This window comes from Pelobates fuscus, chromosome 5, assembly GCF_036172605.1.
Source record: "Pelobates fuscus isolate aPelFus1 chromosome 5, aPelFus1.pri, whole genome shotgun sequence".
NCBI lineage: Eukaryota > Metazoa > Chordata > Amphibia > Anura > Pelobatidae > Pelobates > Pelobates fuscus.
In genome coordinates, this window is record NC_086321.1 from 382,360,758 (window position 1) to 382,373,879 (window position 13,122).

General features: G+C 44.2%; 1 protein-coding gene across 4 annotated transcripts in view; it reads left to right on the forward strand.

Annotated features, from left to right (window-relative positions):
• The first annotated feature begins 4,407 nt into the window (after positions 1-4,407).
• Positions 4,408-13,122, forward strand: part of SDK2 (sidekick cell adhesion molecule 2) — a 393,871-nt gene continuing 385,156 nt past the window's right edge. For all 4 annotated transcript variants that reach the window (XM_063456338.1, XM_063456340.1, XM_063456339.1 and 1 more), the window contains exons 1-2: positions 4,408-4,480; positions 4,517-4,644. In XM_063456338.1, the coding sequence (XP_063312408.1) occupies positions 4,560-4,644 (85 nt within the window). In that variant the 5' untranslated portion in view covers positions 4,408-4,480; positions 4,517-4,559. The remainder of the gene's footprint in view (positions 4,481-4,516; positions 4,645-13,122) is intronic.

Here is a 13,122-nt window from a genome sequence, read left to right on the forward strand (position 1 = left end):
AAGGCACAAAGGAAATGACACTTTGTCAAAACTCCCCTACTGTGTGTGGGGCGATAGGGGACCTCCTTACTGTAGCGGAGTGCAGTATTAGAATCCACGATCTCCGCTGGTATAACAGGTATATCCACAGTCAGCGCTGAAAAGTAAGGCAATATCCCCAATCCTCCCAATAACCGGACGAAACACAGTTTGGGAGTCAACTAACTGGCTTTATTCACAGCGTGCATATTTATACAGTTCCCCATGCAAGGGGTTTCCATACAGTTGTTACAGGGGATTTCTCCCATCATGCAGCATAATTCTCCCAACAGGCTTCGCTGCACGAGAAGGATACTCCCACTAAAATGGACGATTAAGTGGATTATCCCCTCGTGCAGCAGAACTGACAATCTACATTAAAATACAGTTTTAGAGTTTTATTCGGTAGATTAATGTGACCGAACGTTCGGTAGATAGCTGGGGGCTGAACTGACCGAACGCCGCATGAAATACATTTAACCATCGAGTTCGGTTTAAAACTACCGAACACCGATGGGGAACACAATGTGATGAGAGCGGAACTCCCGAACGCTCTGGAAGTCCAGCGGTGTTCGTATCATCGAGTAGCCGTTTTTAGTTCCAGGCACTCGACGACCGAACACCGCTGGAGAGACAAAGGATCCAAGATGGCCGACCGCCGCATGGTCGGTAGTCAAACGACGGACACCTAGGAGAGCCTTTAATTACCGATTGCAACATTGTTGCAATCGGTTAATGAGCGCCACACTACTCTAAGTGTGTGGTCCACCTGGGGAGCCCGTATTCGTTTGGCGAACGTCCCGGATAGCCGCGATTCGTCAAACAAAGTGTTTGCAGGCTGGTAGCTTAGGGCTGCCAGCATGCGAACAGCCACAGTATAATACACACATAACACAATATATACAGTCCCCCCCTACAGCCTACGGACAACCTTGGTACAGCATAGTCCAGAAGTGGCTAGGTTTGCCACACTTACATGATAACCTTATAAGTTTAGTAATAATATTAGGACCTTCACACATGGGTGGGGGCCATGGAAGCGGACAACAGCCCCCCCCCCTTTATTATTAGAAGGTCCCCAGCCATTGCCCATGGGTGGAGGCCAAGGGACCTAGTACCTGTATGGCCGGACAGGTACTGGGTCCCCCCATGAATCTATAATGCAGCCCCCACCCAATGACTCCCAATTATTTAAGAGGCCCATTGCCCTGATGCCAGTTGGGAGCCTATGGAGGTTTACCACAACCACAATCCGTAGGATTTGTATTTATTTATTAACTGTGGTGGCTGGTTAGCAAGTGCTGCCCAGCTCAGATTTCAATAATGCAGCCAAAACGCCACCGGGGTATAGTTTAGACCGCACACGAAGTGCCCTTGCGCCACCGGGTTGCTTGCAGCCCACAGGCAAACAGTACCGATTTTTTAAAATCCCGGCCCGGATATGTAGCATTCGTTGCAGATTACAGCTGTCCGTCAGTGTTCGGTCCAGCTGATGATTCTGGACCAACGTCCAGATATTGCAGTCTGATTGGTTCCATGTGCAGCTGGACGATTTTGCCCCATTCGGTTCATTAAAGGAACCCTCTTGGAGTGTCCCTTTAATGATAATTGAGTGAGTTAAAGGGACACTGTAGGCACTCAGACCAGTTCAGCTCATTGAAGTGATCTGGGTGCTGTGACCCTTTTGCACTTGTGCTGCTGTTAAACATTGAAGTTCCAGAGAAACTGTTTACATTGCAGCTCTAAGTCTGCCGTTATCTGACGCTGGGCAGAATCTGATTTTTCCCCACAGGAAAGCATTGAATCGTTACAATGGCACCTGTCACCGGGTGGGATATATTAGGCAGCAAGTGACATCTTGAATTTCATGTGTTGGAAAAATGGACAAGCGAAAAGAGTTATGTGCGGTACCCTACCCGCTGGTAGAATGTGGCCCGCTGTGTTACAGAATAGAAATTCTATGAGACTGTAAGCAGTGTAAGCAGGCCGGTTTATTTGCGTCCTTGCCTGTGATTTACTTACTTTGTGTACATATTGCCTGATGTGATATTGAACACATGAATTGATTTCATTGACCCAAAGAAGGTCTTTGCTTTCTGTCTGCTTAAGGCGCTGTTTGAATCTCTCTAAATATATTAACACCTTAAAAGAAAAATGAATAGCTCTCGTTGAACTGCGCTGCGGAATATGTTGGTGCACTACACTCTGATCAGCCACCACATTAAAACCACTGACAGGTGAAGTGAATAACGTTGATTATATTGTTACAACGGCACTCGTCATGGGTGGGATATATTAGGCAGCAAGTGAACAGTCAGTTCTTGAATTCCATGTGTTGGTAGCAGCAGAATGGGCAGGCGAAAAGATCTGAGTGACTTTGACAACTGCCAAATAATGATGGCAACACAACTGGGTCTGAGCATCTCCAAAACAGCAAGTCTTGTGGGGTGTTCCTAGCTTGCAGTGGTTAGTACCTACCAAAAATGGTGCAAGGAAGGACAACTGGTGAACTGGCATCAGGGTCATGGGCACCAAAGGCTCATTGATGGAGAGTGAAAGCTAGCCCGTCTAGTCCGATCACAATGTAGAATTACTGCAGCTCACATTGCTGGCCATGATATAAAGGTGCACTATGGGAAGAAGGCTGACCGGCGGAGGCAGTGTTATGCTCTGGGCAATGTTCCCTGGGAAACCTTGGGTTCTGGCAATCATGTGGCTGTTACTTTGTACAAACTTACGTACAACCTACCTTGGCATTGTTGCAGACCACATTTATCCCTTCATAGCAATGGTGTTCCCTGATGGCAGATGCCTCTTTCAGCAGGATAATGTACCCTGCCACACTGTAAACATTGCTCAGAAATGGTTTGAGGAACATGACAAAGAGTTTAACCCCTTAAGGACACATGACATGTGTGACATGTCATGATTCCCTTTTATTCCAGAAGTTTGGTCCTTAAGGGGTTAAGGTGTTGCCGTCTCCTCCAAATTCCCCAGACCCCAATCTGTGGGATGTGCTGGAACAACAAATTCGATCCATGGAGGTACCACATCGCAGCTTGCAGGACTTAAAGGACCACTATAGGCACCCAGCACAATGAAGTGGTCTGGGGGCCAGGTCCTCTAGGGTTAACCCTGCCTGCTGTAAACGTTCACATTAGGGTTAATTCAGCCTCTAGTGGCTGTCTCATTGACAGCCGCTAGAGGCGCTTCCGCGCTTCTCACTGTGATTTTCACAGTGAGAAGACACCAGCGTCCATGGGCGCATGCGCATTCAGCCGATGACCGAAGGAGGAGGACAGTCCCCAGCACCGAGGGAACCCGGCGCTGGTAAAAGGTGAGTGTTTAACCCCCTTCAGCCCGGCGGGAGTGGGACCCTGAGGTTTGTTTTCCTGGCACTATAGTGGTCCCTTAACCCCTTAACGACACATGACATGTCATGATTGCCTTTTATTCCAGAAGTTTGGTCCTTAAGGGGTTAAATGATCTGCTGGGAGGGCTGTCATTGAATAACAAAGCATTTGGAAAGGCAATTACTTTGTGTTTGTTTTATGGTTAAAGCTATCGAATAAGTTGTAAAATGCCAGAAATGTCACATTTCATCTAATACCCGAGCACTCGCTTTATGTTTTGCTTTTCATTCCAGCAACGTCTTGAAATGATAACATTGGTAACCTATTTATTCTGCCGTAACCGGCTAACTCTTCTCAGCCTGTACTTGGTGTGCGCAGTAATTACTTATTTATTTCGATATATTTGAAGTTTTGGCATATTGCACATCGTGATAAAAACCACACAGATCTGAACCTCTGATTACTGGTTTAAGGAATTGTTGAGGGTTATAATATAAATATATAATAGATCATACTGTAAGTAGAACTTCGGTACCAGCTTGGTCCCTGTGATTATCAGGATAGGAGTGTTTCACTTTAAAATATAATCAAATCTTAGCAGCTCCTATAAATCCTCCAAGCTGTGCCTTAACCTTTTATTTAATTCTCCCTAAAACTCCATCCCTAACTGTTCCTATAAATCAATACATTGTAACTAGCACATCTAGTCCAGCAATACCCCTTAATGTCCACTAGGTGGTGTCCCATTTCTCTATCCCCCATCCTTTCCATGTCATTCTCCTCCTCCCTCCTCTCATCCCATCTCCTGGCTCTGTGTTCCAGTAGCATTCATTCCCTGCTCTCCATCCACCGAGCAGCAAGTCTGAGCCCAGAGACAGGAGCCCCCAGGGCTCATCGAACCGTTCTACCAGGGACTGCAAGGCAACTTTTACCCCCTCTCATTCCTTCCTGCCCATTGTGGGGGCAGCTGGGGCACATAAACTTTCTGCTGGGGCTGTGTTTGCTGAGGATTTTGGCAGGGACTGTGTGCATTAAACTTTACTACCCTGGGCATGGGGGAGAACCAGCACACCTTCCCAGAGCACCCCTCCAGAGTCTAACCTGGTGCTGTGAGAACCTGCTGGGGATCTGGGCAGTGTGTGAAGTGCCAGCCTGTGCCAGTTTCAGCCTTGGAGCTCACTCAGGATTATGGTAGCAATGATGCCTGGTGGATGCTGGCAGATCTGGATGTGGATGGCAGTTTTGGAGGTGCTGTGCCCAGCCTGGGCTCAAGGTTGGTACCTTTCCTAATGTACACAGTGGGGTTATGTATATGTATGCCATCTGTGCCCCCTGGGCATGACATGAAGACCAGCCAGCTGGGGTTAAAGGACGTGTCCACGGATTCTAATTTTATCATATCTGATGGCGCTATATAAATAATAAAATAATAATAATGAACCTGTTAGAGCTGCAATGGAAACTAACCATTTCAATGGGAGAGCTGTGCTCATAGATCAATTTCTCATACCGTTATATTGACATGTAGGCATTTACATACATGGATCCCATTTTATGGAACATGTGTGTCTCATAATACACGTGTGTACACACATCCATGTAGTGTTTGTATGTGTATCCCGTAGTGTTTGTATGTGTATCCCGTAGTGTTTGTATGTGTATCCCGTAGTGTTTGTATGTGTACCCATGTAGTGTTTGTATGTGTATCCCGTAGTGTTTGTATGTGTACCCATGTAGTGTTTGTATGTGTATCCCGTAGTGTTTGTATGTGTACCCATGTAGTGTTTGTATGTGTATCCCGTAGTGTTTGTATGTGTATCCCATAGTGTTTGTATGTGTACCCATGTAGTGTTTGTATGTGTATCCCGTAGTGTTTGTATGTGTATCCCGTAGTGTTTGTATATGTACCCATGTAGTGTTTGTATGTGTATCCCGTAGTGTTTGTATGTGTACCCATGTAGTGTTTGTATGTGTATCCCGTAGTGTTTGTATGTGTATCCCGTAGTGTTTGTATGTGTATCCCGTAGTGTTTGTATGTGTATCCCGTAGTGTTTGTATGTGTATCCCGTAGTGTTTGTATGTGTACCCATGTAGTGTTTGTATGTGTATCCCGTAGTGTTTGTATGTGTACCCATGTAGTGTTTGTATGTGTATCCCGTAGTGTTTGTATGTGTATCCATGTAGTGTTTGTATGTGTATCCCGTAGTGTTTGTATGTGTACCCATGTAGTGTTTGTATGTGTACCCATGTAGTGTTTGTATCTGTATCCCGTAGTGTTTGTATGTGTACCCATGTAGTGTTTGTATGTGTATCCCTCTGATAGGATATATGGGGTGCAGGGTATCGCATGCTGCCCTTTACCTCTCTAGGTGTTTAATGCCCCTGTGTACCCGTGCCCAGGGCTGCCAGTTAAACTCTGTCAGTTGCTATGAGTCTCAGCATGTCGCCTCCGCTATCATTGGTATTCTGAGCGTATGGTGTACAGTATCCAGTGTGCTAGGCTGCTCGGCGCAGGAGGACATGGTGTGACAGCTCTGCTCTGTCTGCGTTACACAGCTCAAGTTTGGTGTCACTGTTAACCCCTTCACCATCCCTCCTACAGCCGGGCATGCCACTACCTGCATCCCGTCGGAGTGGTGTGTTGGGGGGTCCTGCTTTGCTAATCACCCGGACTGTCACACAGTTTGCAGTTTGTTTGTTTTTAGGAATGTTGACAGATTGGCTCTGGAACCCAAGGGGTTAAATAGGCCCCCCTTTGCAAGTAATCCGGCTATTAACAAGCTAAACCTCATATAAAGCTGTGATAGCAAAGGTTTATGGGAGTTGTAGTCTGCTGACAATGAGAGCGTAGGCTTTAACTGTCCAGTTCCCTACAAGTCGACAAAGTGACTGGAAATTCTAGACCAAAATTCTCAGCTATTTGGGCGCAAAATTTGTATTCCGCCTTGTTTCGTGAATAGCCCCACGAGTGATTTACCGTCACCGTACAGCGTGGTGGCACTCATTATTATTATTATTATGTTATTATTTATATAGCGCCCACAAATTCCGCAGCGTTTTATTAATGAATGATTAATCCACTAATACATGGCTCCATGTGTTTCCCCTATTTAGTACTGATAGAGTTAAGGGAGCCACATGTTTGCTCTGACATTAGAGAGAACGCATGTTGCAGTTATTGGTAGCGAGATCCGTCCGTCTCAGGCGAAGAGATTGAAATGTTGCTCTGAGACGGGTATGTATGGAAATGGAACCGAATTCTCCCCGGCTCCAACTCATCACATCTCCTCGTGTTCTGCGGGAAAATTCATTGTATTCATTATATTATAGATAATAAACATTCCCTTCTCAGTAACTGAAGATGAATAAAGGGAATTGTGCTGTTTTCCATAAAGCTTTGTATAATATACAGATTGGTTTGTGATGTATTATTTAATAAGTGTCTCGTGCTGCCTGGATTTCTCCTTACTAAGTCTATTAGTTTCCTCGCCCCGGAGGTGGTACAGTGTGTATTATTCCGGAGCGGAACACAAAGTGACTAAACATCAAGTTGTCGATGGACAGATTGGATGTTCGTCCGTAAACCGGGTTCTCTGTACAGGAACTGCGAAGCTGTGATGCCATCTTTGTGCACCACGTGCCCAGCTTTGGTTCTGATACATTTGAAAACTTGTTCTAAGTGAAGTGTAGATAAAGCATGCAAAGCATCATGGGGATTGTAGTTGAAGAGCTTAGGATCTGCTGTAGGTTATGATGTGCTAGGGCTAGGACTTTAAAGGTGAAAGGTGTGTTCAGGTCACGGCTCTATTTATTTTTTAAACAGGATGCTTACTTTGATATCTGTATAACACCAAAATATAACCACGTGCTATTGTGACAAGTTTACTACATTCCCAAGCTGAGTGCTAGAGCATTTACTGCAACATTTCCTGAGGACGGTGAGAAAGCCAGGATAAATCTTTTGTTTCAGCCTTAATGTTACCTGGAGTTACCATTCATCCTGAGACTGCTCAAGGTGATATAATGTTACCTGGAGTTACCATTCATCCTGAGACTGCTCAAGGTGATATAATGTTACCTGGAGTTACCATTCATCCTGAGACTGCTCAAGGTGATATAATGTTACCTGGAGTTACCATTCATCCTGAGACTGCTCAAGGTGATATAATGTTACCAGGAGTTACCATTCATCCTGAGACTGCTCAAGGTGATATAATGTTACCTGGAGTTACCATTCATCCTGAGACTGCTCAAGGTGATATAATGTTACCTGGAGTTACCATTCATCCTGAGACTGCTCAAGGTGATATAATGTTACCTGGAGTTACCATTCATCCTGAGACTGCTCAAGGTGATATAATGTTACCTGGAGTTACCATTCATCCTGAGACTGCTCAAGGTGATATAATGTTACCTGGAGTTACCATTCATCCTGAGACTGCTCAAGGTGATATAATGTTACCTGGAGTTACCATTCATCCTGAGACTGCTCAAGGTGATATAATGTTACCTGGAGTTACCATTCATCCTGAGACTGCTCAAGGTGATATAATGTTACCTGGAGTTACCATTCATCCTGAGACTGCTCAAGGTGATATAATGTTACCTGGAGTTACCATTCATCCTGAGACTGCTCAAGGTGATATAATGTTGCCTGGAGTTACCATTCATCCTGAGACTGCTCAAGGTGATATAATGTTACCTGGAGTTACCATTCATCCTGAGACTGCTCAAGGTGATATAATGTTACCTGGAGTTACCATTCATCCTGAGACTGCTCAAGGTGATATAATGTTACCTGGAGTTACCATTCATCCTGAGACTGCTCAAGGTGATATAATGTTACCTGGAGTTACCATTCATCCTGAGACTGCTCAAGGTGATATAATGTTGCATCATGAATGAGTACAATGCCCAGAAACTGATACATCTCCATGGCAACATGCACCACCATGTAAAGTTCAAAAAAGCACACAAAACAGAAATCTCGACAAACGACCTGAAAGGGGCTCAAAGCCTGACCTACTTACTGTCGACGTTCACCATCATTATATTTCACACCACGGTTTGTGTTTTTAATCAATACTAATGGCCAATAATCTAAAGCCACCAGCCTGTTTGCACAATACAGACTCACAAAAGGGCGCTTGGCCTGTGTTAGTCATTAGAATGTATTACAGATCTCCGGTGTTACTCACACGTCTCAAGTGTCAGTACTTGAAAATATGAAAAAGGGGGGGAAAATGACCCACCTGGGGTTGGATTTAATTCTTTTTTCATGCATAGAACAGCTGGTGGAGATCGTGCTGGGTGAGGTGGGACACTGACTGTCTAGCGTAATAAACCCTGGACTCATATCTCGTATACTGCTTGTGAATACAAGAGAGAAATCATGCTATTAATGACTGATGAATCCTGTAGCATAGAAATTCTACATACCGCAGGCAGAGCTTTTCATTCACTGCTCATCGGCTTGATAAAATGCTATATGTCTGGGAATCCATAGTGAATTAGACGCAATGTCTCCTAGATGCTCAATGTTCTAATGTGAAATCTTCAGATTCTAACATAGTTTCCAAATTCAGCTAATGTGGTCGAAATTATTGGAAGCCAATTTGTGTTAGTTTTTGTTTAGTTAATGGAGCGCTAGGGTGTTTCTGCTGGTTGTGGTTTGATGTCTGTATGTGTTACAGGTGTTATACCGGCACTGTACTGTATGTGTTACGGGTGGTATACCCGCTCTGTACTGTATGTGTTACAGGTGGTATACCCGCACTGTACTGTATGTGTTACAGGTGGTATACCCGCACTGTACTGTATGTATTACAGGTGGTATATCGGCACTGTACTGTATGTGTTACAAGTGGTATACCCGCTCTGTACTGTATGTGTTACAGGTGTTATACCGGCACTGTACTGTATGTGTTACAGGTGGTATACCGGCTCTGTACTGTATGTGTTACAGGTGGTATACCCGCACTGTACTGTATGTGTTACAGGTGTTATACCGGCACTGTACTGTATGTGTTACAGGTGGTATACCCGCTCTGTACTGTATGTGTTACAGGTGGTATACCCGCTCTGTACTGTATGTGTTACAGGTGGTATACCCGCTCTGTACTGTATGTGTTACAGGTGGTATACCCGCTCTGTACTGTATGTAAGAGCTAATAGTTACAAGGTTATTCCAAGCACCATGCTCCCTTCATTGATGTAAAGTGGACACAGCGCCTGGGGAAAAGATTACTCTCACAAAATGCACAATTACACATACACATGCTTTCATTTGGGAGTATAGCAACTAAACAGTGATTTTAATTATATATATATTTTTGGATTTAGGCAGTGAACTGTCCCTTTAACTTTTAATTGACAGAAAATTGAGCTAAAAGGTAGAGGATCGTCATTCGCTGCAGAGGCAATGAGTTTTTAAGGCTTAGGAAATGTTTGTGAATGTTTGTAAATTGAGTTTCCCTTCAAGTGATCTATGTTCCTTCCTTTTAATGAATCCTGCAAACTACATGGCAACACTTTTCATGCAAAATCCATCAGAACGAAGACGCTATCAGAGTTATTCACTAAATAATAATAACAAAGTATTTCACCAGGAAAGGTACATCCAGATTACTCTGGTTTTCAAGTACATCCTGGGGGTGTTACCTTAGCCCAACCTCCAGGGTTGTTACTATTACCCAATTTAATGGCACTCATTTAAGTGAGAATTCAATGTGAATTTCAAGGTAAGATCAAAAGTCCAATATGCTTCCATTTGACTACTCTGGTCTTAACTTTGAATTGTCACTTTAGTGTCCCAGGATATATAGAGGATCTGGAAACCCTTAGAATCCGATGTTATGATATATGTGGAATTTGTGATCCCTCTGCTTTGAACTGGAATTACAATAGCGCCTGATGGGAGTTCGAGTTCCTAGAAGTTGCCGTATACTTTACGTGGATATATTGCTGTGTAATGCGTCGAACAGCAAGTGCCGATTCTTCGTTTGGAATGTAAATTGTGATCTAGAAATGCACATATGTTTTTAATTAAGCATTTGCTGAATGCGCCTGCAGAAAATGATAAATCCTAATTAAACCTCGGAAAAATGGGCAGAGCAGTTAAGTAGATGGGACCTTGAGGTTTTGGCCAGCTGTCAGTTACCCGTTCCCCAGAAATCCACAGACTATTCGCTTCCCGTTGCTGTCTGTGTCGGCAGCGTTCATATTGCTGCTAGGAATAGCTGATTGAGAACTAATTAGTGACTTTTGCGTACTCTGGTGGAATTATGAAGACCTGATTTTGAACCAGAGTTTATTGACCTGGAAATAATTGAACTAATGTTATGTGAAGTTTAAATCATTGCTAAGAGTTCAGCAATAAATCTTCCATTCATTAACTGAACTGTTTGCTAGAATGTTCTTCTTATATCTTACCTAACACTCACAATGCTGAGTTTTTTTCTTTCTATGAAGTTATTTAATAAATGCTCGTTCCAGGGCTGCGTCAGTAAATGTCAGCTCTGTTGTACGTGCTTTGCTCGGATTTCCTGTAGCATGATAACTTTATAGAATTTCCTCTGTCAGGGGGCTGCACATGAAAAGTGCTGTCCCTCAGTATGCAGATTTCGTATGCTGCAGGAGTGAAACCCGTTCCTTAATGGAGCACCCTGACCACCACAGCAGTAGTTATAGTGTAAAGCATCTTATGGTGCTGACCCATAGTTTATGTCAGACTGGTTCCCACGCAGTCTGACAAACACTGTTATGGTTCTTCTGCTTCCTACAGCACAACCCCTCTGTTATGGTTCTCCTGCTTCCTACAGCACAAGCTCTTTGCTATGGTTCTCCTGCTTCATACCGCACAACCCCTCTGCTATGGTTCTCCTGCTTCATACCGCACAACCCCTCTGCTATGGTTCTCCTGCTTCATACAGCACAGCCCTTCTGCTATGGTTCTCCTGCTTTATACAACACAGCCCCTCTGTTATGGTTCTCCTACTTCCTACAGCACAACCTCTTTGCTATGGTTCTCCTGCTTCATACAGCACAGCCCCTCTGTTATGGTTCTCCTACTTTCTACAGCACAGCTCCTCTGTTATGGTTCTCCTACTTTCTACAGCACAGCTCCTCTGCTATGGTTCTCCTGCTTCCTTTTGCACAACCACTCTGCTATGATTCTCCTGTTTCATAAAGCTCAGCCCCTCTGCTATGGTTCTCCTGCTTCATAAAGCTCAGCCCCTCTGCTATGGTTCTCCTGCTTCATACAGCTCAGCCCTTCTGCTATGGTTCTCCTGCTTCATAAAGCTCAGCCCGTCTGCTATGGTTCTCCTGCTTCATAAAGCTTAGCCCCTCTGCTATGATTCTCCTGTTTCATACAGCACAGCCCATCTGCTATGGTTCTCCTGCTTCATAAAGCTCCGCCCCTCTGCTATGGTTCTCCTGCTTCATACAGCTCAGCCCTTCTGCTATGGTTCTCCTGCTTCATACAACGCACCCCCTCTGCTATGGTTCTCCTGCTTCATACAACGCAGCCCCTCATTTAAAGCTGATAAAGAGTTACTCCAGGCAGGAATTAGACCTCTCCCAATATTAATGCAATGAATAGAGAGTGTTTAGTAAAAAAAAACAAAAAAAAACGCAGGACTCCTGCAGCTAACTCTGTTAGCGCCAGCTAAACCGTAGCAGAGATACAGGTGTAGAGCCGCTGTTGGAGGAAACATCACTAATCTGGACGAGGGCCATTTTACGAGCTAGCTTTTCATCCGGCAGCAGACTGGTTAAGGGCCTGTTTGCCAATAAATCATTGTGCTGGAAGGCGCTGGCTGTGGGATAATCTCAAACATGTGAGCGTAGCTCTGATAGACTTGGCTTGTCTTCCTGTATCCCTGTTTTGCCGGGTAAGATACATTAAGATGTTTTATGGGGTCAGAATACACCCTACAGAGAGGTGCTATCGATCCGCACAGTACGACAGTCCACACTAAGAATACTGAATATATAGGAGGGCATGGATCAAACTGAAGCTGGGGCTACAGGAGGTGGGATCGGGCTAACCAAGCGTTCGGCCGTTTATACCAACTCTTTGTCTCCATTGGGGCAATTTAACAAGACCAACTGCTTATTCCAAGGTGCAAAAGCTTAAAGGGGAAACAACCACTAAATCTGAACATTCCAGTTTCACGGTGGCGAGTTTTTTAAGTTTAATTACCCCAGACTACAGGAAAAGCTGCATTAAAGGAACACTATAGTCCCCTAAATGACTTTAGCTAAATAAAGCAGTTTTAGTGTATAGATCATTCCCCTGCAATTTCACTGCTCAATTCACTGCCATTTAGGAGTTAAATCACTTTGAATCTGTTTATGCAGCCCTAGCCACACCTCCCCTGGTTATGATTGACAGAGCCTGCATGAAAAAAAAAACTGGTTTCACTTTCAAACAGATGTAATTTACCTTAAATAATTATATCTCAATCTCTAAATTGAACTTTAATCACATACAGGAGGCTCTTGCAGGGTCTAGCAAGCTATTAACATAGCAGGGGATAAGAAAATCTTAATTAAACAGAACTTGCAATAAAGAAAGCCTAAATAGGGCTCTCTTTACAGGAAGTGTTTATGGAAGGCTGTGCAAGTCACATGCAGGGAGGTGTGACTAGGGTTCATAAACAAAGGGATTTAACTCCTAAATGGCAGAGGATTGAGCAGTGAGGCTGCAGGGGCATGTTCTATACACCAAAACTGCTTCATTAAGCTT